The 23,890-nt window shown below is 42.2% G+C and overlaps 1 protein-coding gene across 1 annotated transcript in view; it reads right to left on the reverse strand.

Moving 5' to 3' along the window:
• SLC17A6 (solute carrier family 17 member 6) overlaps positions 1–23,297 on the reverse strand; it is a 34,437-nt gene extending 11,140 nt beyond the window's left edge. The window contains exons 1-4 of the mRNA XM_075094964.1: positions 22,671–23,297; positions 19,507–19,759; positions 18,302–18,420; positions 1,599–1,713 (exon numbers count right to left, since the gene is read on the reverse strand). Of these exons, the coding sequence (XP_074951065.1) occupies positions 1,599–1,713; positions 18,302–18,420; positions 19,507–19,759; positions 22,671–22,756 (573 nt within the window). The 5' untranslated portion in view covers positions 22,757–23,297. The remainder of the gene's footprint in view (positions 1–1,598; positions 1,714–18,301; positions 18,421–19,506; positions 19,760–22,670) is intronic.
• Positions 23,298–23,890: the final 593 nt, after the last annotated feature.

Raw genomic sequence — 23,890 nt, forward strand, 5'->3', positions numbered from 1 at the left:
CTTTTGCTCCCCCTCCCCCTTCCAGGAAAGAATTGCAAAGAATTAAAAAGAAAGAATCTTAATGCACAAGTACCAGTGTCAAAGGAAGGATGAAAAAACAGAACCTTTGCAGTCTTTCTAATGCTGGGCTCGTTTCTCCAACCCTCAGTTTTTGTGACCTTCTAACATTTTTTGATCTAACACTTAAAGTATAATTTAGGAAATACAGATTACCGTTCCACTGCTCTAAGACTAGAAAATAAGATTAATAAGAGCTTAAAAATACAATGTTCAGAGAGAAGTTTTTCGCTACCTTTGTCTTTGATGAACCTTCCTGAGCACTTAAAACAAAGAATCAGCTGATATTAGTTGGTTTGATTTTAAACCTGTTATTTTTAGGTCGCTCTTCAAAACCAGCCTCTAATTAGTGACAGGAAAATCACACAGAAGTCAGGGCATCTTGCAGTGTTGAAATTTTAGAAAATTTTATATTAAATATACAATAATTTTTTTGCAAAATCATGCCTAAAAATTATGATATATGCATGGTTATACAGAGTTGCTTTTCACTTAATTTGATGTTTTGTTTCCTATGCAAGAAATGGGAAAAATTAATAACTTTTGGCAAATGTTGAGATTATCGTAAGCGTTGAGATTATCAGTCTCAATATATAAAAAATGTTGTAAAATACATTCTTCTGTTTGGAAAGAAGATCCTATAACCAATTTCATGTTCATTTCAGTCTTTTGTTAATTTCTCTAAAAAATCTAAAGACTTAATCTGAAGATTGTCATGATTTATTGTAAACCTTCTTCAGACAGTCCTGTTTGAGAAGTTTTGCGTTCGCCATTTCTTTGAACAGTATCACAGAAATAAGTGGATCTAAAAGACCTATTTGATTTTGTAATCACCCACTTGCTTCTGTTCCTCTCCTCCCTGCAGTCAAGCACACCTCTGTACATGCAGGTCACTTTTCAGGGATGGATCCATATTTATGCATGTATACTTTAAGAACTTGACTGACGGTTACCTAACTTTCAGGCACGTTCTGCACCCTCTTTTGGAGTCTTTTTATACAATAAAGCGCATGAGTTAAAATCAGCTCACACAACAGAAGTGTTTAGCCCTGAGGAACAAAGAACCAATGATCACAGGCTTAAAAAATCTGTCTTTCGGTAAAGAAACAAACAAATTTAGGAAACAGACTCATGTTTTTTTCTCTCTCAAATCACAGTAAACCTCTCATTCGTACCAACAAGAGCATGGTCAGGACCTGTGACAGAAGCTTAATTCTTTATTATAGATTTCATCCGTGAGGCTGGACAGTAAATAACTCTTGAGAACAGCACCAGTACAAGCCCTATGCCATACAGAACTTCAGTGAAACTTCAGTGTTAAACAGGTATCTCACTGGCTTCTCAGCAAGGGAAAACTTTGCTGTGTAATTTCATAGATGGAGGAAAAACAAATGGCTGTAATTCATACACTGAAATCCATTACACTGAAAATCAGTAATAAGCCAAAACAATTTTTATTTTGCCCTGAAAAGTTACAATTGCTAAATAAAAGTGAACAAACATCTGTCACGTTTACTGGTTATTTTGTAGTTTTTCCATACCTCTACAAGGCCCTGCAAGATCCTAACAAAGATGACACACCCATAGTGCACCCTGGCTGCAGACGGTATTAACATGTTGAGGGAGGATGTCAGCAGTATAGCAGCACCAAATACTCTGCAAAGATGGAAAAAAGAAAAAGGAAAGGAAGTAACTTCATTGTTCTTCCAACTGACTTACTCCACATATGCTCAAATATCGATATAGATGTATTTAAACATATGGTATTTATGTAGGGAATATACTAACTGCTGGACTGGATTAATGTCTACTTCCATCCTGTGTAATGACCCGTCTGATAAGACCCAGACCAAACGTGGACTTATACATCTATTTAGAATCATTTCCTAAGGAAATACATCTTAGGCAATCACAGGTATAGAAATTACTCTCCCTATAAATCCCCACTCTGATTTTCACATTTGTTTTAACCAAATCTGATTGAATTCACCACCCTTTAGAGAAATCAGAAATTACGTCTCCAAATGGTTGGCTAAAACAGGTGGCCAAGTAAAAGAGAGATTGTCATTAGTGCTTTAATTGTAAGACAGTGGCACCATGCATTCACTGCTTATAAAGCAGAAGAGAATCCTCTTTTATAAATGCCAAAGCAACAGGAAGAATTTCAGAGAGCTGGGATTTTCTTAGACACAAGAGTTAATCAATCTGGAAATACATATCCATAGATCATTCTTTCTGCTGGATTTTCAGAGGCTACGTACTGAATATGGCTGATTTTTACTCCAGCAGCATCCTAGGAATTGCTTCAAATAAGGCACATTACAAGGTCTAAATAAATGGGTGAAGTGATAATACATTTTCAAAATTCCACTACTTTGACTGAATTTTAATTTGATTCAATTAATATCTGCCCCTTGTAGGAGGAAGCCTTTTCTCCAGCATTATTATACCTTTTTTCCATATTAATTCATTCCTTTATTGTGGAAATAATCCTCCCCCCCCCCCCCCCCCTTTTCCTTTCAGTAGAACTATGCAAAGGGATGAAGCCAGTAGCAATGACTGGCCACTTTCTTTATACAAAACTATGTAATGCTAAGATAAATCCTGGAGATGTCTTAACATATGACATCACGGTATCTGATGTGGAACTGATTTGACAGAAACCTTTAACCTTAGCATGTGTTCTTCAGAAATTGGTACAGTGCCATAAGTTAGTGAGAAACAGACCTTGGGCTAAAGAAGCAGGAAGCAGTGGTGAGTTTCAAGATGAAAATTCTTCCCAAAGACATCTATGGTTCACATTCTCTATTTAGAATTACAGCCCAGTACAGATCTTTAAATAGCAAACTGAGCATACTCCACTTCTATCTGACAAATATTAAAGGGCAGCAGTAAAAAAGCTTCTGGCAGGGTAAGGAAGCTTTGTTAAATAGCTCTAAATCTGGTCTCCTCATTGTGTTCCCTGTGATCCTCATCTCGTGTTAAACAAGATCTAGCTGGCTGTGCAGCACATTTCTGGCTTTGTTTGGCAGCGTGTTCAACACATTTACTGGGACAGACCGGTGCATGTGTTTTTGTTGCACTGTGTGAATTATTTTGGCCTGAATTCTGTCTTTAATTTTAATTTCTTTATGTGTAAGTTTCTACTCCGAAGTAAGTGCTGTTCATTTCCTTACATTTTAACACCCCCCATACGTTCACATAAAGCATAACGGTGCCTTGGGTTTCATTTGCTTTTTTCTTTATTTATTATTGAGAAGACTGCTAGGAGTTTTGCTTGTGATTTTTACTAATTCTTTTAAAAAGTTAGGTGTTCCTGTTAGCAATTGTTGAAGAGCAATAGACTGTAACTGTTCTACAGGTTTGTCAAGAAAATCCTTATTTGCTTGTAAGCAGGAAGGAAGGACAGTTTGGTTTGCAGCCTTCCCTGTTTCTTTTCTGAATAGATAGTTAGCTAAATGCCTAATGCAGCAATACGGTTTTCAATTTGTGATTGTGCGTAGACTTACTGGAGCAGATCCTTAGCTAGTGTGAATCAGTGCAACTCTTTCTAAATCACTATTCCTCTTAAAATCATGCTAAGGTAGAATATTAAAAAATGCCGCTTCTTTCTAAGAGTGAGATTTGAAAAATTGTTGTGGTATGTAACTGCTTCTTCAAGGAAATTTGCTCTAGTTTTTCAATTCTGTATCTGAAACCAGCTTCTGTTTGCCACAACTGAAAGCTGTGCTTCCCAGAATTGCCTTTGTTCTCGTGTTCACTAAAGAGAAGCTGTTTCCTTGAGTCTGTTCCTTCTAGAAGAGAAAGGAAAATGTAATTTAAGGAATGATCAGAGATGTGCATCTCCCAAATGAAAATCTTGCCTGTATTTAGACACACAAGTACCAGCGAATATTTAGTTGCATCGAGGAGCAGGTAATTAAATAATTCCACAATGTCACTTGTACGTCAATTCTCTCTCAGAACTATGCTTTATCGGAACAGCCTTCTTAAAAACAGATCAATTTTTCACCCCAAAATCTATGGATTTAAGGGTATAATAAATTAAATTACGATTCTTGTCAGAAATGGCTTTTTTATGCTTTTTCTTGAATGCATATTAAAAGTGGTACCATGAATTTAGTGCATGTCTATTTTAGTGAGTCTGTTTCCTCTGTAACTCTTAGTCAAGACCAAATACATCTTCCTACATTTGCTTTGCACCTCTCAATGCACAGCCATAAATATAATCAGAATTTCTCCTTTGTGCTCTTTTTTCTTGTTACATTTATTTCACCTCCATAAATATAAATTCTTCCTAACAGAATATTGCGATATAGTTCTGGTATTTGTACAAACTCACTGTTTTATTGTTTTAAATATCCCAGCTAACTAAATTTATGATAATTTAGATCAAATAAGACTGTTTTGCAGCTACAATAAATCTAAATATATTTGAATGCTGCTCACATTCTGATATATTTAATTTGGAAATGGAACATTCTGATTGTTCCTAAGGCATTTCTAAGGCATTTTACTGACCCACACGTCAAACCTCAAGATTGTGTTGTCTTGTTTTGTGCTTACCTTTCAGTTATGTTTGTTAAGCTAGTTATTCTATGATCTGTTATGCTTTTTAGTGTCATTTCTGCTTCTCAGACAATTCTGATTTGCTCAATTTTGCTGCAACGTCAACTTCAAACATGGGTTAGAAACCATGTTTTTCTTCAAGTTCCTTGTGTTTCCATGGCAAATTGACAGTACGTGGGCTTCCACAGTTTTATTTATTGCGATTGAAGATAGATTATGTTCCTTCTCAGACAGACATGGTTCCCTGTTTAAAATAAGACTTTCAGCCTGTTCAGGGGTGTTCATTCCTACCCCACACCCCACTGCAAACAGACATGTATCTGTTTGTCCTCTTGATATTTCGATATCATCTTGAACGGGCAGGTGTGGCCCTTATGGGACACGCAGTCTTAAAGCTGCTGTACCCTGTTGTGCATTTCTTTGGTCATTCCTGCTGTAGTGGCATGGGCTTGTGAAGAAGGCTTTATTCCTCAAGCACAAATACCACTAGAATTCATGTCTCTTACAGAGCCAGACAATTCTTGCTGCATGGCGCCCTTTGGGTTGAGCCCAGCCTAGGAATGCCATGTAGCTGTGCTGTTGAATTTTCATTCAGATGTATCCCTGAACATCCATTTCATGCTGGGCACACTCCAAACCCCCCAAACATATTTTAATGCCATGGCAAAAATGATGAGCTTTAGCAGATCGAAGGTAAACTCTGGGAAAACTACAGTATGCCACAGAGACAGAGCAGGGGAGGCCAATGACAGTGCCATCATTCTCAGCCCTGGCATTAGGAGGGAATTAAAATGCTCTGACATGCCTTCAGCAGTCCCTAGACTTAGAGGAAGACTCCTATCTGACACAAAATCAGCAACTGTGTAACTATATGTAGAAGAAAATAACCATATACAGGAGACAAATGCATAAACACAGTAGTAGTATGTCAAGGAGAGGAAAAAAGGTAAATCCTCCTCCTCATGAGTGACCAGAATAAGCCCTGAAACAAAGAATTATGCTTTGCTTATCTGTTTCTGTTTCTAGACTCAGTAGACTCAGTCCCAAAAGACACAATCTAACATTGCTCCTCAGTGTTTTACTGACATTGGCATTATATGAAGGTCATGAGCTGTGACTTAGTCCTCCTGTAATACAAGTAGTAATAATAGCAAAATCATATTTGACTAAGAGACGTTTGGGATGGGAGCAGAGGAAGGAAATAACTCTGACAATTCAGGAAAAATGCTTAGAATGGAATGAGGTTGCAGGGGGAATTAATCTTTTTGGATTTCAAGCCAATTGGCTCCTTTTTCTCTTTGGGGAGAAACTAAAGAGAAAGAAACGTATTTATTTTCATGTCTGGATTTCTAATTTCTGCATCTGTGCAGCCCCACTATTCTCATCTACCTTTTCCAGGCAATTCGCATTACATGAGCGTTCTGCATGGAAGTGCGTTATAGATATTGTTACTCGGCTGGAAGAAGTGTCAGCTCAGAAACTGAGCTGAGCACAGTGGGAGCACAGATGTACGCCAAATGCTGAATGCCAGATGGGTGACATACTGGGGTACACATATGATATCTGAAAGCAAGGGGTCCTGGTTGGAAGCGTCCTTTTACCCCAATGACTGGGACTGGAAATTGCTACGACGACGACTCTATAAAGCTAAAATCGCTTTCACAAGTGTATGGGGAGGAGTCAATGCCTCAGCTGTCTGAAGCCCTTGTATTTCTATTTATTACATTTTTAATATAATTGACAAATTCCACAACTACCTGTGTCTCTTTATTATCTGAATAAATGGTCAAGCTTTGTGAAAATGAAACTGGTATGGAAACCAAATAACATGTCTGTTCTAAAGCATGTGAAGCACCTTAACTAAAGTTTATCCTTTAAAAAAATAAAAATCAGAGTAACTCTCTATGTTCAAAACAGCACTTTTTATATATCTATTTAAAAGAGAAAATACTGTAGGTTTAAGATGCTTAAATGTGTGCTGTGTCAATGAATTATGAGTGCCATTTCATTAAAATCCAAAATAATTAAAGAACAGTAAATGCTGGTCACTGACAGCTACAAAACAAGAGTGCAGATATTTTAGTGGATTTACACTGAGAACTATGAAGGCACAGAAAGTTTCACGTCGCTCTTTGTGATAACTTAAAGAAGTTTTTAATGGCTTCAGGAGAAAATTCATTCAGGACTGTAGCTAAATAGTTTTCATCTCCAAAAAGCCACTGATCATCACTTCATGTGAGACCTATCTACAGAATAGGAAAGTTTGATAATTTTGTTTTCCGTGGAATCAGGGCTGGGGTGGGATGTGAAAGCATTTCACAGTGCTATAATAGATTAAGTGAAAATATTGTAAGGTGGTTTATTCTGACTGTAAAGAGGAACCTATGGAAAATGTAGCCTATGTTCTTTTCTGAGACATAAAACCTCTGCACCTGACAATTTTACAGTAATACTGACCATATTATAGAGGACATATTTTCATCGTGTAAAGTATCTGTGAAAACATGAGTTTTCCTTGCAAAGTTTTCCCAACCCAGTTTAAAGGTAAGATGAAAATTCTGGCATTAAAAAAAAAAAAAAAAGACATTTATTTGGATTCAAGTTGGTGAGCTGGTAATTGCCATTCCTTTTCCTTAGAGAAAACACATAAAATACTTTGAACAAAGACTTATTTTATCAAACACATTAAAAAACTAAACTGGGTCTTGACTATCCTTTGGTGTTCTTTCTTGAACAGTGCTTGTTTGGGAGAGCCGCAGAGCAGCAGCAGCAGCTTTAAGCAGCTGAGCACGTAGCATGCAAAGTGACTTTTTAGACTATTCTGACAGCTCAAGATTTCTAAAATTTATTATCTTGTACTCTGACTCTGCCTACTATCACTCACCTTTGACATACCTCCTGCAAAAGGCCAACAACATAACATAGAACTGATTATGTTATAGTTTTATAGAACCCAAAGAATTCCTTGTCTGAGAGGAACTTCAAGCTAAATGCTGGATTAAATGCACAATTTTTTGAGTAGAACATAATGCCTAGGGAGAAACAGGATTGGAGCTAGCTGGAATGCCTGTAGTCGTGCAGCATTCTTCAGAATCCTTCCTTCTGCAAATGTTGCTAGCAATGACAATTTGTGATTATCCTTTTTAACTTAGTTTCTCTTGTTGAGCAATGACTGAATATATAGAAATTTCAGGGGTTTGGCTGCCAGTTAACACTTCCCTTCTTACAAAGTATATCTCTACCCATGTCAGCTTGTGATGAGGGCCTTCTAAGACTTTGATAGAGAACATAACATTTTGATGACCTGAATTTGTTGTGGTTTGATCTGCCAGCTTTGAAGGTAAACAAATCCCAAAATATTCACAAGTCTTTTAGCAAAGCAGACCCTACAAGGACTGGATCAAGCTCCAGAGTGAAATGCCATGCAGAGACTAAATCAATGTGTATCAGTAACACAGAGTCCCTTTAGCCTTCTGCCTGCTCCAAGCCCCACTAATGCTACTGCCTTGTACAGGTCAAACCAAGACCCTGAAAACTTTTCAGGCTGTGCCTTCCTTTGCCTGTTCCCAGACCTATTTTTGGTATGTCACTCTGTGTTACGAAGAACCTGGGCACTGTTGGATGACAGCATCATTGCAATTGATGTTGAATGTAAAAGACTCCTGGGTCATTAAATTCTGATTGTTGCTCTTACCAGCAAGTACATTACATCATCCTTTCATAAGTAGATCAGGTTCCATCTCAGAAGCAATTAGCATTTGCCCTACTTATTTTGGAGGACTTTCCAGCTTCTACTTCCTACATCCAGTAGATGCCTTGTACCTCTGCTGTTTTATTTTAGCAGTTTTAACCTCTGCAGTTTACCCCAATAGCAATCCTACCTTCTTTCTTTTGCATCGCAAAGCAAGCCAGGCCCCCTTCACCTCGTCTTCTTTATTCTTCATTCATTTCATCTCCCTATCAACCCTCTCTCCTGTTTGAATTCAGCTGGGGAATCTCTCAAACCTGCGGTTTCATTTTACAACTCATTATATCCCTATATGTCTAGATAAAACTCTGACTCATTCCTCTAGCTCATTAGCTTTGGGATGGCTTGCTCTTTAAATATCTAATCTGCTAGATCATGTTTCAAACCAAGACCATCTCATTCAAATTACCTTACCAAGTTCCAGGGCTTAGGCTGTGATTCAACTGTCTTTGTTGATTTGGAGAGATATAATACACTTATCACAGAAATCGTCAGTGGTTTTAACTTTAAAATGTTTTGTGGAGCTGGTTGGGAGGATAACAGCTATGCGTTGGACTCAAAAGCTACATCTGTACTGCTTTGTGGAGGGTTTTCTGATATGTGGGCCACGTGTTACAGCTGATCGTATCAGGACTGCTAATGCAGATTCCTTCAGAGCAAAGCGACTGTGACATTAGTATTTTTATGCAAACAACCTAAACAGCATTTTGTTGCATGAAATCAGGTGTACAGATTGTGTGGGGTCAAGTATGAAAGCAAGTAGAGGTGTTTAACTCTCCCTGTTAATCTCTACCTTTTGGGTAGAGTGCCTGGAATTAACTATGTCAGAGGCATATGTAGGTTTTGTTTCAGGTAGGATTAGTCTTTTCCTCTCTGAAGGGACCCTGGTTATGAGGTGTCATACATGCAGTAGGGATTCATGGAGGTTTGGGAACCAGGAGAGAACTGGAAGCAAAGTTATTTGACCTATCTGGATGATATAATCCCGATAAATAAGTTTCTTTATCAGCTGGGTCTGAAAGCATCTGATGTAATTTCATGTAAACTGTGTAGCAAATTTTCTACAGGTACGGATTTCAAAAGATTTAGACCAATGGAGGATGGAGTGCAAAAATAAATCAAAATTTCAGACCTAATCCTACTCTTGTTAGTTATATCTGAACAATCAGGGCCAAATTCTGAAATTTTTGTATTTAGGCCTGAAATAACTGGTCAAGAATAAATGCAGTTCTCTGCATTCGGTATCTTGAGGATCACTGCCATTCTATATCCAAATAGTTCCAAAAGTCCACGTTTGCCAACGGAGGGTTATACAGGTGCTTCTCAGTAACTGAGAAAATACTATTTTAGCCTATAATGTTCTTCCTTGAGGGTCACTTGGAAGCTAAAATTTTAACACCATTAATGATGGTTTACTTGCTTCCAATTTATGTAAATACAAACAGTGCTCTTACTGGCTTCTGAAAATATTATTTTTCCTCGGTAACCCAGTCTGACAATTTTTTGCGTTTTTTTCAGCCGTTCCCCTGTGCATCGATGGTTACCTCCTTGCCTGAGAACTGTGAGTAGCCATATTTGTTTACCAAATATTTACATTGCCTATACGAATGCTTATATAGTACGTACCTATCATGTTGTTTGTTGATCTCCTTTGTAACCTAAGTACTCCTGACAATATTTCTCTTACTCTAGTTGTCTGTTCAGTCTGTAATCATGCAGTTTACCCTTCTTGGGACAACTTCTACTTACGTTTATGTATTTAAAATGGACTAAGTGAAAATCCAGTATGTGGAGACACCATTTAGCTATTCTGCGACATATATCACCATTCTGACTTTTCTCTAGTATAGGCTGATTTCCTGATGACCCTGTTGACCCCTCTACTGTAGACATATTCCTGTGAAATGCCCACCCTGACAGTTTATGGCTTCATAAATGATAGACAGAATGTAGTGGTTTTTTCTGAATCAGGCCTTTAATTTGCATAAAATGGCATAGGGCTAACAAAGCTAGGATTCTGCCATGAATATTAGAGCGGTTGATGAACTCAACTGCCCAACAAAACAGATAGAATAAGCTACCTTTGACATTAGAGAGGAACACTTATTCCCAAGTGCCAGTCTTAGGATGACCGTGCTTCATGAGAGAATTGCTTAAAACTGATCCCCTTTAATAATAGTCTGGCCAGAAGCTGTAGTATAGCAGCTTTATTTGGCTTTTTAAAAATGTGATAAAACAGGTTATTTTCATTCATATGTGTACAAGGGAGGAGGGGGAAGTGTCTGTGTGCCCTTCATACTAAATCCTATTATAAGCCCTTCATGAAGCATTAATATGGAAAAGCCGACCTCCCGCCATCTAATCTAGTATAATAAGGGCTTGGATACATTATTAATTTTTGTCACACATCTGAGGCCCCCTTTTATCAACCAAAACCCCCATCCAAATCCCTTGTTGCATCATTAAATTGTGAAAACAGCTTCATCATTCATGACAGAAAAATGGAAGGACCCTGAGCCATATGGCAGAGGAGGCAGCGGTACCAGCCACCCGTAGATGTTTCCCCAGTCCCCTTCTTGCAATGACTGGTGCTTAAAAGACCCTGCAATACAGTAGGGTGACAAAATCTTCTCAGGTTTTTTTGTGCAAGGTTGGCTTCTTTGCCTGGAAGCACACAAACCCAACACCAGTGCCTGGGATTGGAACCCAGTTTAATCTGCAGGATTTTGAACTGAACGTGACAGGTGGGGTTGGCAAGTACAGCTTTGGGGGTCCTCTCTTACAGTGCAAGGTCAGTTTACATCTTCAGAAGTTGGGGAGTTAGCTCTTGTCTAACCATCCACAACTCCCCTGGCCATGCTGTGAGTTATACATTGTTTGCCAATCAGAAAAACACACAATACGTCTACTTGCTAAAGGAGAGGGAATAATTTCTCTCTTTAAACCAGTAAACTGTAAATATGTAAGGTTCTAGGAAATCTTTGGACTTGCATTTCTAAACCAATACTTTGCCTTACATGTTTTATGCTCGTTGTCATCATGGCTGAGTTAGGGAGAAATATTCTGATTTCACTTACACTCTAATGACACAGTTTCAGTGAAAATCTTTGGGACTCTGAGCTGAGATGCACTGACATGCAGTTGTCTGAAATATCATTCAGTGTATTCATGCAAATAATCCTGTCGGATTACTTGCTGGGAAGAAGGATTTAGCCCTCAATAACAAGATGAATGGCATTTTAAAAACAAAGATTAATTTGAAGTGAAAGGTTGATTTATATATTTTCATTCAGGTTAGAATGCGACAGTGATGAGGAGTTCAACATAGATGAGAGATAATTGCATTGTAGAGAAATTTAGTATAGTCATGTAGTGACAATACTTAATATGAATAGTGCCAGGACTTGCTGTTTAACAGGTAAGGAGAAATAGATGTCAGTAACATAGAATTATAAGGTGACCTTAATTTTTAAAAAATTTTCACTCTATTCTGCTGTTTGTGTTTCTTTGGGAAAGAGTTCTAATGTCTGAGTGTACACAAATGAGCTAAAATGGTCACCCAGCTTCGTTTTACCAAAAAAAATCTGTGATTATTGCAGGTTTATTTTTGAAGCAGTACTTGGCATATACAGTCAAAACCTGCGTTTCTATTTTAAAGATATAACTGCAAACTCGTGAATTAATTCCCTATCCTGTGTAGTCCAAAAATGACCCATTCATTTCAGAGAAGCTTTCCTGATTTACAGTGAGTGCTTAAACTATTCACTTAGGAAATCAGTGACGAAATACTGCTATAGCATTTTGGTAATGCTTTCGAAAGGGCAAGGGCCTTATTATAGATTTCCAGCATATTTTTTAAAGAATTTTTAAGGAGTTTATCAGAAGCTAAAATGTAACAATATTTAAATTAACCTGAGATGAGGTGGTGAAAACCAGTAGAGTTTCACACCTTTCCATATGCGTGTGACAGCACAGCAGGTAGTTTATTCACAGGCAGCTACAGCTTTGCAATAGCATGGATGTGGAATAGGAAATATTAATTTAAATAAAATTATTATATTTCTAGATTAAAGACAAAACAAGTGCTTAGTTTTAAGGCCATCTAGCCTGACATTCACTATGGCATTAATCCTTATGTTTCACTTAATTATCCCTTATAGTTTGCTTAATCTTCCCTGTACTGAAAACATTTGTTTATAACAGCTAAAATATAACTTCCAATATAGGAATTTAACACCCAAAAAAGAAGAATCTAGCATATAATTTCTCTGGCTGGACCAGTGGTGGCTAGTCATTACTGCTAATATTTATGCTTTTTTCATTTACGTGGCTGTCATTTAGTGATTCTTGTTATACCTTTCCACAGGACTAAAGCACACATTTATACCCAGCAATTTTTTTTCTAGTGGAGTTATATGCATGCTTTGGAACCAGGTTACCTCCTAGTATACTTTGTTACATACTGACATAGTGAATACATAGTTCTTGCTCTTTCTTCCACTGTATGACATTATATACCATCACCTTTTAGGTAATTAAAGACCTCAAAGTAAATCTCTAATTTTTTACCACTCATTTTAATATGCAAGTACCCAAATTACCTGAAACACTCCAAGGTCAGTGGCATTGACCTAAATACACCCACTGCACTAAATACAGAAAAATAAATATCCCAGGATTACATCGACTTCCTTATTAGAACATCATGTTGGAAGCTCATGATGTGTTTCTAGTCCAGCATGGCTTAAGATCCTGCTCATCATGACTGCTTTCCAGGGTGGTTCCCTACTCCCAGATGTTACTTTGCACTTAAGTGTCGTATATACTGAACAGAACCGAGTTTACCAAACGGCATTTAACATATTATCTGATTGACTGGTCTTTCCTGAACCCGCAAGTTTATCAGTATTTATACATATTTCCAAAATGGCCAATGAAATGTGGAGATCACAGGAGATCTTGTTTAAGGACTATTCAGCAGTATCATAGTGGCATTTAAGTCTTTGAAAGGTTCATAAACACTAGCCAGTTAATCATCCATCTCCCGGAGTGATAAATATCACTAGTCCGGTTACAGGCACACACTTGGTTGTGCAAAACACAAAAGAAGAGGTTTCATCACACCACGTGTTGACCTGGGCCAATACCCCGAGTAACCTGGGGTCCCTATACCGCAGACAGGCAGCGAAACACATATTCAGGGAACGACAAAATACACCTGAGGTCTGAAGTGCTTGTTAACTCACTTAGTTAAACAGTCTAAATCTTCCTGGAGGAGTTCAAAGTCAAGAATAACTGCACCAGTTTCCAGCTGTCTGTTTTCAAAGCATCAGGACAGCAAAATCTGTTTATAATGCAGTTGTTAAGATACTACAAAAGAATGTGATTATTAAATGTCATTTCTGAATTTCATATCAGAATATTGCATTGGCTCAAAACATTTAAACATCTTGGCCATCAACGTTTAAATGCATTCCTTTTAAATCAATTTTGAATGATAGAGTTGAAGAACCACCAAACCACAATTTTTTTTTAAATTTCTTTTAATAAGATTTCAGTCCCTGGGAATTATGATTGTTTTTAAAAATTTGTCAAGATGAAGTGAGTTCTGATTAGCCCTAGCCAAAGCTCTTTTCATGAACTAGGTAGAAATTAAGACTAGGTGGGGCTGGAGGACTGTCAGCATTTCGTACCCTTTCTGCTCACATCGCATTGTAATCATATAGTGACAGCCTCTCCGGTGGGAGCCTCTGTAATGCTGACACTGAAACCTATAGTTTAAAAGCATTCAAATCAGATTTTACATGCTTTTAAATGGCATTAACTGCCATTATGAGTAATAGCTCAGCCAATTAAAGAGTGCGGATACATGTTATTAGGGCATGGTGCTTGATTTTTCCTGTTTTCCTGTATTTTTCAAGGAGAAATAGTTTTAAACAATGCAAAAGCATCTCAGTTACTTCCTCCTGAAACCTCTGCTCATGCTAGTCAAAATCCACTGAGATTTAGTGAAAAACATAGCATTGAATCTCCGACAATCTCAAAAAAAAATATCACACTTTTTGGAGAGCAAGCTTTGCCATTACTAATCAGGAAGGGTTGTAACCAATAAACATTAATATTATTTTGGATTTGTTTCTGGAATCTGCTTGTCTATTCTTGGTCCTACAGTCTCAAAAGCTCTGAATCATAGCAGATTTTCTCCCAGTAAAGATAGTTACGTAAGCATCTCTGCGGGGACTATGAATTCTACTCCTGGTGTACTGCAGCCTGGGGAGAAGGATGCTTTTTTTAGTGTACACCTCTATATATGTTCAAATAGGGGAAGTAACCTAGATTAGTCGCAAACCTGGACATCCATGTGACAAGATGCCTTCCCTGAACTACTAGAGCCAGCTCAATACTCTCTGCTGTCCTCGTGTCATGCGTAATCGATGGCAAGGTTAATTTTTCATTGTTCATTGAGAACTTAACCCTGAGAAAAGGCACAGCTGTAACAAACCCTGCCCATGGCACTCCACATTGCGCTTCCTTTGTCCCTCCAGTCTCCTGCGGTTGGTTGCATAGTGGTTTCATACCAGCATCTTCCAGAGGTGGATCCTCCTCTGGGAGAAGAGGTCTCTAGCCTTGTAGCAAAAGGGAACCCTCTTCTATTTTCACACACTACTCAAGGGATGCAAGTTTAAAGCTTCACTGATTGCAAATGAGGGGACACCTGAGGCCCGATCCATGTCTTCTGAAAAATTATGTTGTCTTGCAACATACTGAAGGTTCTGTACGTTCCTATTCCTACAGAGGGTGACAGTGTTCAGCAGCACTGACCTTTGTAACATATAGCCCAACTTCTATTGACAGCCTGAGAGGTAAGTGCTCAGCAGATGTGTTGATTCTGAATGTTCTCTGGAATTTTCAAACACATTTTTTTCTGACCTTGTTGGTACTACAGCAGCGTAAATACACCGCTTTTAACTAACGCATTTTTCTTAGTGCAGGGCTGAAAATGCTCTATAACAGAAAGTTCTCAGTGATGCAATATGAGATAAATTGAGACCCAAGCTATCAAGTGCAAATTCCTGACAAACTCCATTTACTACTTGCAAATCTGTAAACCACTAAAGCTGATCTGTCAGAAGTAATGGGGAGCTCGGCAGGGTAAAAGCAGTGGGTCAAGGCAGAACAGAATAACTATGCAGCAGCAGCCTTGAGTTCTACAATTAGCAATGGATCTCAGTAAAATGCTACCCATTGACAGATTCAGTTGAAGGAAGTATTTTAGAGAGCTTAGAGCTCAGGGCTGCTAATCCTTGATTGGCACTGAGCATTTTAATACAGGGTCAGAATCAAAATAAAGGGGTTCAGCTCAGCTTGAAATTCACCCACTGTGTGTAGAAAGGTTTTCTTGATACCACAGGAGGGTCATTTCTTCCATGTGTTGTACCTTAGAGAAACTTTTTAATTATGTCAACCCAATCTCTATAATTGGTTGCTAGACTGAATCTTGATGTCAGGCAAACTCAGCAACTTCCTGTCGATAACAAATGGAGCTCACAAAGCACACCTTAACCTTCCTTCCAGTTTCCTTCCTCTCAGGATCTTGGAGTCAGTTTTTCACTCATGCTTTTTTCCTTGTAACAGTTATCTCCTTCCCTTCCAGGGAAAGAATCTCTTGAATATCTCCCTTTCTCTTGAGCTCAAGACTGAGTTTCTCACCAATCATCTTGAATCTGGTGATGCTATTTGAGAGTCTATTATTTTTTACATAGAGCACATCTGAACTTCTGTTTTCCATATAAATTCATACTTATTCCAAATGCAAAGGACACCACAAAAATATTTGCTGAGGTTTGTTTAAAAAAAAAAAGAAATTTCCTTGGCTGTCATCCACCACAGCGTGAAGGGACCAGTTGTGGCTGTAGCACAAGATGTGTAAATCAGCAGAGACTTTCATAGTATAGCTCGTATTCTGTTGGTGCTGTAGGCCTCCAGGCCTGAGTACTCACTTGTCTGACTTTTTCTAATGCAGCTTCTTGGAAAGGGTATGGACATCAAGGCTTGCCCCCTAGTTTGGGGGCTGCTTTACCCTACAGGCATCCTGTTCATTTCAAGTCGAATGTGTAGATGTCAAAATCTCTTTGTAGCATTCAGGAACTAACCTGTATTTTCACCTCCTCAATACCCTGTTATTTCCAACGACTACATCTAACCACCCAGCACTCTATTCTCTACCATTTTTATCTCCAGACTAAATATAAAACACAGCCACTATCCATATTTTACTATTTGCAATACTGGCATGTATGTCGTAGCTAGTTCCTTAATTAAATGTGATCTACATAGTCATGTGCCTTGTGTTGGAGTTGTCTCAGAGGCTTCCACTGTAGCAATAACTAACCACTGGTCTGTGAAAATTGCTGGGTTAAAATACAACCAGGTTAATAACTGGAACTAGTCTTCACTCACTGTCATAAATGTAAATGTTTGTGAAAAGGAGGAAAAATTCATTCACATGTACCAGGTTGTGTCTTTCTACTACTGAGTCTTCCTGGGAATGTCCCTGCCATTGTCTTGCAGATCTTGGTAGTTGCACCACTTTAGATCTGGATTGATTCAAATGACTTTACTGATGTTGCTCAGATGAAGCAAGACAGATTTTTGACACTCTCAGCCGAATTCTGTAGTTTTTCCTCAAGGAAATCTCCAATTAATCCTGAGGAGCTACAGACTGTGCAAAGCTGTAAAAATGCTCAAAGGCGGAAGAAAAGGAAAAGAGTCCTTTAACTGGCTGTTAAGTGTTGTTTGAAATGGCCCTTTACATTTCTGAGCCGTTGTCAGAAAGACGGCACTTGTAAACAGACAGGCAATGTTCATTGCCTATTAAGCCCCAGTTTAATAAATGTTGTATTTTGTTTTATTTGCCTTAAAAGGAGGGACATTAGAGTTATCTCAGTTACAGAGCATCTCTCCATTAGTAAATACTCATTAGTTTTAATGTAGGTCTCTGTCTAAAAGGTATTTCCCTTGGAGAGAGCATTTTGCCATAGGTCCCCTCTCTCCTCCCCTCTTTCTCAAGCAAACACAAGCTCGCTTCCAGGCAAAGCTCTCCGCCTATCCAGGCCTACCTTTGATGTTGCCCACTCCTGAGAAGAGTTAAAGGTATGTATTGCTGATTTTAGTATCCATTTGCCCATAGTTTGTTATTGTTTTGAAGAGCGGCACTAGGACCGTCGCTACTTCTGCAAACGATGAGCCTATGGCATTAAGCACGGATGTGAGAGCCTCATGTGTCTTGAATACTCAGTGGATCTAATTAACAGGTAGAATCGCACCCTGGGTGCTTGAAAGATTGCCAGACACCATAGAAACGAGTCCTTAAGTCCCCGCACCATCTGCACTTTCTTTTCATTGCGGAAATCTCATTGAAACATGTTTTTTCGACCATTCTAAATTCATTTGTGCGTTAATGGAAAATTCCTGCTGATGGTTTTCCTTTTCATTAAACCAAAAATCATAAAATTCTTTCGTTCAATCGTGGGGGGGGGGGGGGGGGAGGGAAACAATCTCAAGCTTTGATGAAATAATGAAGCTTTGAATTTGCTTCTGGCTACGGGTTGTTTGAATATCATCGCCACGACCTCCTTAGATGACTTTTTAAAGGAAAAAGAAACCAAACCGAGACATCCCCCGCAAAACCAGGAGGCTGTTTGAAGGCAGGCGGCCGATGCCTCACCCCACCCGCGCTCCCAGCGTTCATACAAGCGTTCCCTCCTTCTTTTTTAACGCGACTGCCTTGGTAGGAGGGCCGGGTTGGTGCCGGGGGGACCCCCCGGGCTCGGGGGATCAGTGCCTGGGCTGGGGGGGGTCCCCGTCGCCCCGCGCCCCCCGGAGCCCCCCGCCCGGACTCCTACAGGCCCCTGGGGCCGTGGTTACCTGTTAGCTGCCAGCCGGGAGGAGATATACCCGCCGGGGATTTGGGTGATTATGTACCCCCAGAAAAAAGAGCCGTGGATCATGCCAACTGTTTCAGGATCCCAATTAAACTTCGCTTTCTTCCAGTGCAAGGGACCAGGAGAGAGGGAGAGAAAGAGAAGAGGAAGGCTGTAATCGTGCCAGGTTAAAGCATTCACGGGCAGTAACTTCACACCGGGCAAGAGAGGGGGGTTCCAGCGCAGGGGCAGGGACAGGGACACGGGGCGCCCAGGCTGCTCCCCCCGCCTCTGCCCGCCGCAGCAAACGCGGCACGGCTGCCCGCCGGCTGAACCAGCAGCGAAACGATTTCGTTGCTAGCAATAAAAATAGCATCCTCCGTGCCTCTGTGAGACACGGGAGGGGCAGGGTCGCTCATGAGTGACCCCCGCATGTGCCGGGGGCTGGGGAGAGCCGCTGGGACCCCCGTGAGAGCCGCTGGGACCCCCGGAGGGAGCCGTCGGCTCCTGCCCGCCTCGGGGCCGGGTGCGCGGAGGTGGCCCCTGCCCTCCCTGTCCGCACGGCCGCGGCAGGAAGCACCCGCCTCTCGCCTGTGCAAGGGGTGAGCCACACGGGTTTGCCTGTCCCCGACTTGGATATTTAACCCTCGTCTGTAGTTAGCACTCACCTCTTTGTCACTCACTATAACCCGCTTTAAAACGGGTCTTAGCACTTCACGCCTTTTCTCGTTAATGTAAACTCTCTCACGCGGGTGCTTTCAAACCCTCCTGCACAGCCTCCCCGGCTCCGTGGCGGCACATCTCCCCTCCTTCCCCCAGCCCCTACATTTATTTTACGAGATTTCTGCGTTTTTCAAGGTTGTGTGCAAAAGGGGGGAGGGGGGGGAACCAAAACAAAAACCCAACAAACAAGTCTGCTCGCAAATTAATGCCGCAAAACGGCTTTGGGCTGGGAAGTGAAAGGGAAAAATGGGAAGAATTGGTGGAAATAGTTTCTCCTTCAAGAGCAGGGTTCCCGCCCTACGAAGTGCGGCGGCGGGGCCGGGCGGTGCGGGGGGCCGGGCGGACGGACGGACAGAGTCCGGGGCCGGCGGGGTCATCGCGGGCTGGGGCGGGGAGACACACGCCGCGGAGCCGCCGGAGCCCTCGGGGGCTTGAGCCGGGAGTTGTGCTGGGAGGACGTGGGATTTACGAGGGAAGGGTTCCCACCTCTTTAATAATTTTTCCTCCTCGGTGTATGGTGCTGTTATTGACCATATCCACGATGGCCACTCCCAAGTTACATCGGATCCCGAAGGAAATGCAGAATCCCAGTCCGCTCATGATGGCAATGATGTACCTCCGGGGCAGCCCGAAGCAGGTACAGTCGCACAGCGGAGCTTTCTTCTCGGGCATTTCCATGGGCTTTCCATCTTCCGTCAGCTCGATGGTGTCCCCGGGCTTCTGCCTCTTCTCTAGGACTCTGCCCGACAGAAGAAGGGAAAGTCAAGCCCCGGCCGCCTGCACGCCCAGCCACCTGGGGTAGCTCAAGGCTTAAGTTCACCGCTCCCCCCGCCCCTTCGGTTCGGTTTGGATTGATTTGAGGATTTATTCCTTGTTTTCCATTCACCTTCAGCTGTTCTTTAGCAGTGACCTGTGGGAGTCACGATTAGTCATCCCCAGCTCCCCCCGCCGCAGAAGCCCAGGGAGGAGCTCTAGCTGAGAATTGCTCATCTATCATTAAAGACTTCTGCTTAAATATGTAGGACGCATTAAGAAGACATCATCTGTAACCACTGCAGAGGCGCCATGTTGGGCAGCCCAAGAGGCATAGTATGGACACCGAAACAGCCTTTAGGAGAAGGTTTTAGTCCCTCCTTGCTGTATGCGAAACACCAAGGGGGGGATCTCGGTGTGCACCTCGCTTCGGGTCTGGGAACAAAAGGAATATTAGAAGAAGGGGGGAGGGCGGGGGGCGATATTGCTACTTATTTTAGATTTGCAAAATGGCTGTCACATGCAGTGGAAGAAAACATGACCGTCTTTAGAGAACGGGCATCTCCAGAGAAGTCTTTCCAAAGGATGGCGTCTGCTCAGCCGCACGTTGTAAGCGTGCGATCGCTTAGCGGGTTGAACCTTCCCAGACCGACTTTAAGCCCGATCTCATTGCCCCCACTCCCGTGTTTGTACGTAAGAGCCCTACCTCCTAGAAAACAAGGGGCGGGAATCTGAAGGGGAACCGTTATTTGCAGCTATTTCGAACTGACAGAAAAATACCGGGGTGAAAAGCCCCTGCCATCCACGAAAGGTGACTTAAAGCATTTCATTTTATTTCTTCTTTGGTGGAAAGCTTTAAAAATGCCGGCTCGGCAGCGAGAAAGATCGGGTTTATCGAACAAGTGTCCCGTGCTCCATCTCTCAATCTTCTTTTGTAGCCACCGAGACATTTAAAAGACAGAAAATGTAACGGCGTCCATCCCAGCTCCAGCGTCTTGAGGAGCGAATGTGTGACCACCTCGGGGCTCTCCCACCGCTGCCCTCACCCCTGTTCTGGAAGTGTTTTCTCACGTCAGAAATTCTCCTCGGAGGAGCATCTCTTTGAGGTTAACTCAGCCGGCTAATGGGGCAGTAACAATTAGCAGAATAAGGCTCAAAAGGTCCTCCGTGTTTTGAAGAAAACACGGAGATTTTCTCCAACAGTTACTCAGTTGAAATCCTCCCGATTTTTCTTTGCTGGGAGAATTATTCCCATGCTTAAAGACCGCAGCAGTAAGAAATGCCTTAAAGTTGTGAATAAAATAAACCACTGCGGTTTTTCGTTCGAAATTCGTTGGTGCGAATAAAGAATGATGTCGAAGTGTCTTCTCCCTGAAAGAGCCTCTCGTCTTCGGGAATACACTGAGGTGTAAGGGAGAGGAGAACTATTTGAATTCTGAGAATCGGAAACGAAATAGTTCAGTCCCGTGCGTCGAAAAAGATAAGTAAATCAGGCATTTGCTAATCAAGGGGGGAGTTCAAACGGAGTTGGGCTGGAAAATGCAAACACCGTTTCTCCATTATTCGGTGTGTGACTGTATAAAAAGCAGCAGACATGACTGTTTTATTTACACATTTTCGAGTCTTTCATGGCGAGGAAGAGGTTTATTTCCTTAATTATGCTTTAAGCAGTTATTCTGGGTTATCAGTATTTCTTTTTTTGACCATTGAAAATTACTTAAATATGACCAAAAACTGTAGGATATTCACTGCCTCGTGGATGGCTTTGGCTTTGCTTTTGGGTTTGCAAAATTGTACCCTTCCTACTCACATGGAAATCTTAATTTTGTCTTTATCACTTCGCTGAAAATCTTTGTCTTTATCACTTCGCCCTTTCCTGAAAATGGCAGCAGAAGTTGTGACTCATGCTGTGGAACAGCCTTGTGCCTGTGCCCAACACTGCCGCATAGGTATGGAAAAAAAGGCTTTTACGTGACCTGTCCTCGGCAGATAAATCCGCAGTTACCTTTAATCTGTAATTCGGGGGGGAGGGGGGGAGAGGAAAAAAGAAACCAAATTCGGGGTACTTTCTAGCAGAGGGGTAATCGAAAACACATTGGTATTTCACAGACTGTTCTCACACGTCCTGGAGGTCACTAAAGTCGCCGGATCAGATGGAGCACGATGTGACAACTTTAGGGCACACACTTTTTAGGTATGCAAGAATTTGGGCTTGTTTCATCATGCGAACAGGGCTCGAAGAGGGTACAAATGTCCTGTACACACAGAAACATACTGTTGAGTGATGCTTTTGAGTTCAGCGGTTGCAGTTGTGTGTTACTTATAAGACAAGTGGATGCTTCTCAAGGCAGACGGATGAATTATTAAACACATCCCTCTATATGTTTCAGCTTCAGGAGGAAAAAAAATCGTTCGGATATCAATTATTTATACATCTCCATGTTTATCTTCCTCTGACGACGAATTACACAAGGGGCAAGACTAATCGAAACCAGGAAAGATTATTATTATTATTTTTTAATGATCGGTAAGGGCAGGGGGAAGGATCCTGCGACTGCATTGCAAAATTAACACAGAACAAAAATCCAGGGAGCTGCTCTCTCCTGATTAAGATTTCAAGATGGGATCCTGTTTTGTGGGGGGAAAATGGTGTAATCTTTTCGCTACACATTTACTGACACCATCTACGGATCAGATAGAGAAGTTACGAGGGTGCCATATTGAGCAGCTTCAGCACTAGTTTCCAGGATCCAGCCTGTATCAGCAGTATCTCAGCAGCTCCCAGCCCCTCTACCACCAACCTCCCCAAAGCGTTCGACCTCCTTCAGCAGCTGCCGGCTAGGAAAAGCTTCCGATTATTTCTAGAAAGTACAGTCCTTAAGAGATCTCAGTCTTACCTGTAGAGTTGACCAAGCGATTTTCCAGCAAAATTCTTCAATCCCTCCTTGCCAGGGGTCAAAATCCTTTGTTTTACCGACTCCATTCCTGCAGAGGTGCTCGCTGGATTCTGCTCTGCTCTGGATAGGGCACTGCTACGGGCAACGATGGTTCATATTGGTTTAATCTCTTAACTTTTCCCCCTCATTAAATGGCTATCAGTGCACCTCCGGGTACAGGGAGAGTAAGAGCAAGCGTGCGCGCGTGTGAGTGTGAGAGAGAGGGAGAGAGACGGCGTGCGGAGCCGGGGGGGGAGGGGGGGGCGAGGGCGAGGGCGAGGGAGCGCGCCTGTGTGCGGCGGCGAGCGGGGAGGCTGAGAGCGCTGCAGGCAGCCCCCGGCTTTCCCGGCAGCGCGGAGTTGCCAGGCACGGTCAGAAAGTCTTCTCGGCCTCGCAAGGTTCACTGGTGGCGGCTGGAGGCAGTGCCATGCCCGGCTGGGAGGGAGACGGAGATCCCTTTGCGGGAGCGTTTCAAAGCAATGTCGCTTTGGCGCTGGCGGCTTCCCCGGCTGTAGGGCTGGAAGGGGGAGGGGTGTGCTTCGCCGCCGTAGGCAGACAGCTGCGAGGCACCCCGCGCCCGGGAGCCGCTGGCTAAATCCCTCGGAGAGCGAGAAGCCCTGGCGTGGAGGCGCTGCCCGCGCCCGCCCACCCGCGCCGCGCTGCTCCGCTCCCGGGTCGCGCCCCGAGGCGGCGGCGGATGCGAGCGGCACCCTCGGGGCTCCCGGGGCCCTGCCTTCCCTCAGCACCGCGGACAGCGCCGCGCCCCGCCTTCAGCACCGCGGACAGCGGCCGCGCCGCGCCTCTCCGCGGGGGCGTTCCGAGCTCCGCAGCCCACGGGGAACCCGCAAAAGGTGGGGCCGTGGGGGGCCCATCGCCGATCCCCGCTTCGGGGACAGCGCCAGGCGGCCGGCAGCGGTGTGCCGCACGTCGGGGTGAGCACCACTGATCCCTTCGTGCAGAGAAAGGACGTGGCCTTCGTGCAGCCGGTTGCACTTTGGCAGAAACAGGGCATTAACTGCAAACAAAACTGCTCTTGCTATAACTAGATAACATCTATTCTAAAGGTATATTTATCTCTGCGTCCATATTTACCCAAACATCTTATTTTGTATCGTATCAGGCATCCATTAGCAACTGCTTTCTCTTAAGCATTTAATATTTCCCTTCTCCTTTGCATCCTC

Source organism: Phalacrocorax aristotelis, chromosome 5, assembly GCF_949628215.1.
Source record: "Phalacrocorax aristotelis chromosome 5, bGulAri2.1, whole genome shotgun sequence".
Lineage (NCBI taxonomy): Eukaryota > Metazoa > Chordata > Aves > Suliformes > Phalacrocoracidae > Phalacrocorax > Phalacrocorax aristotelis.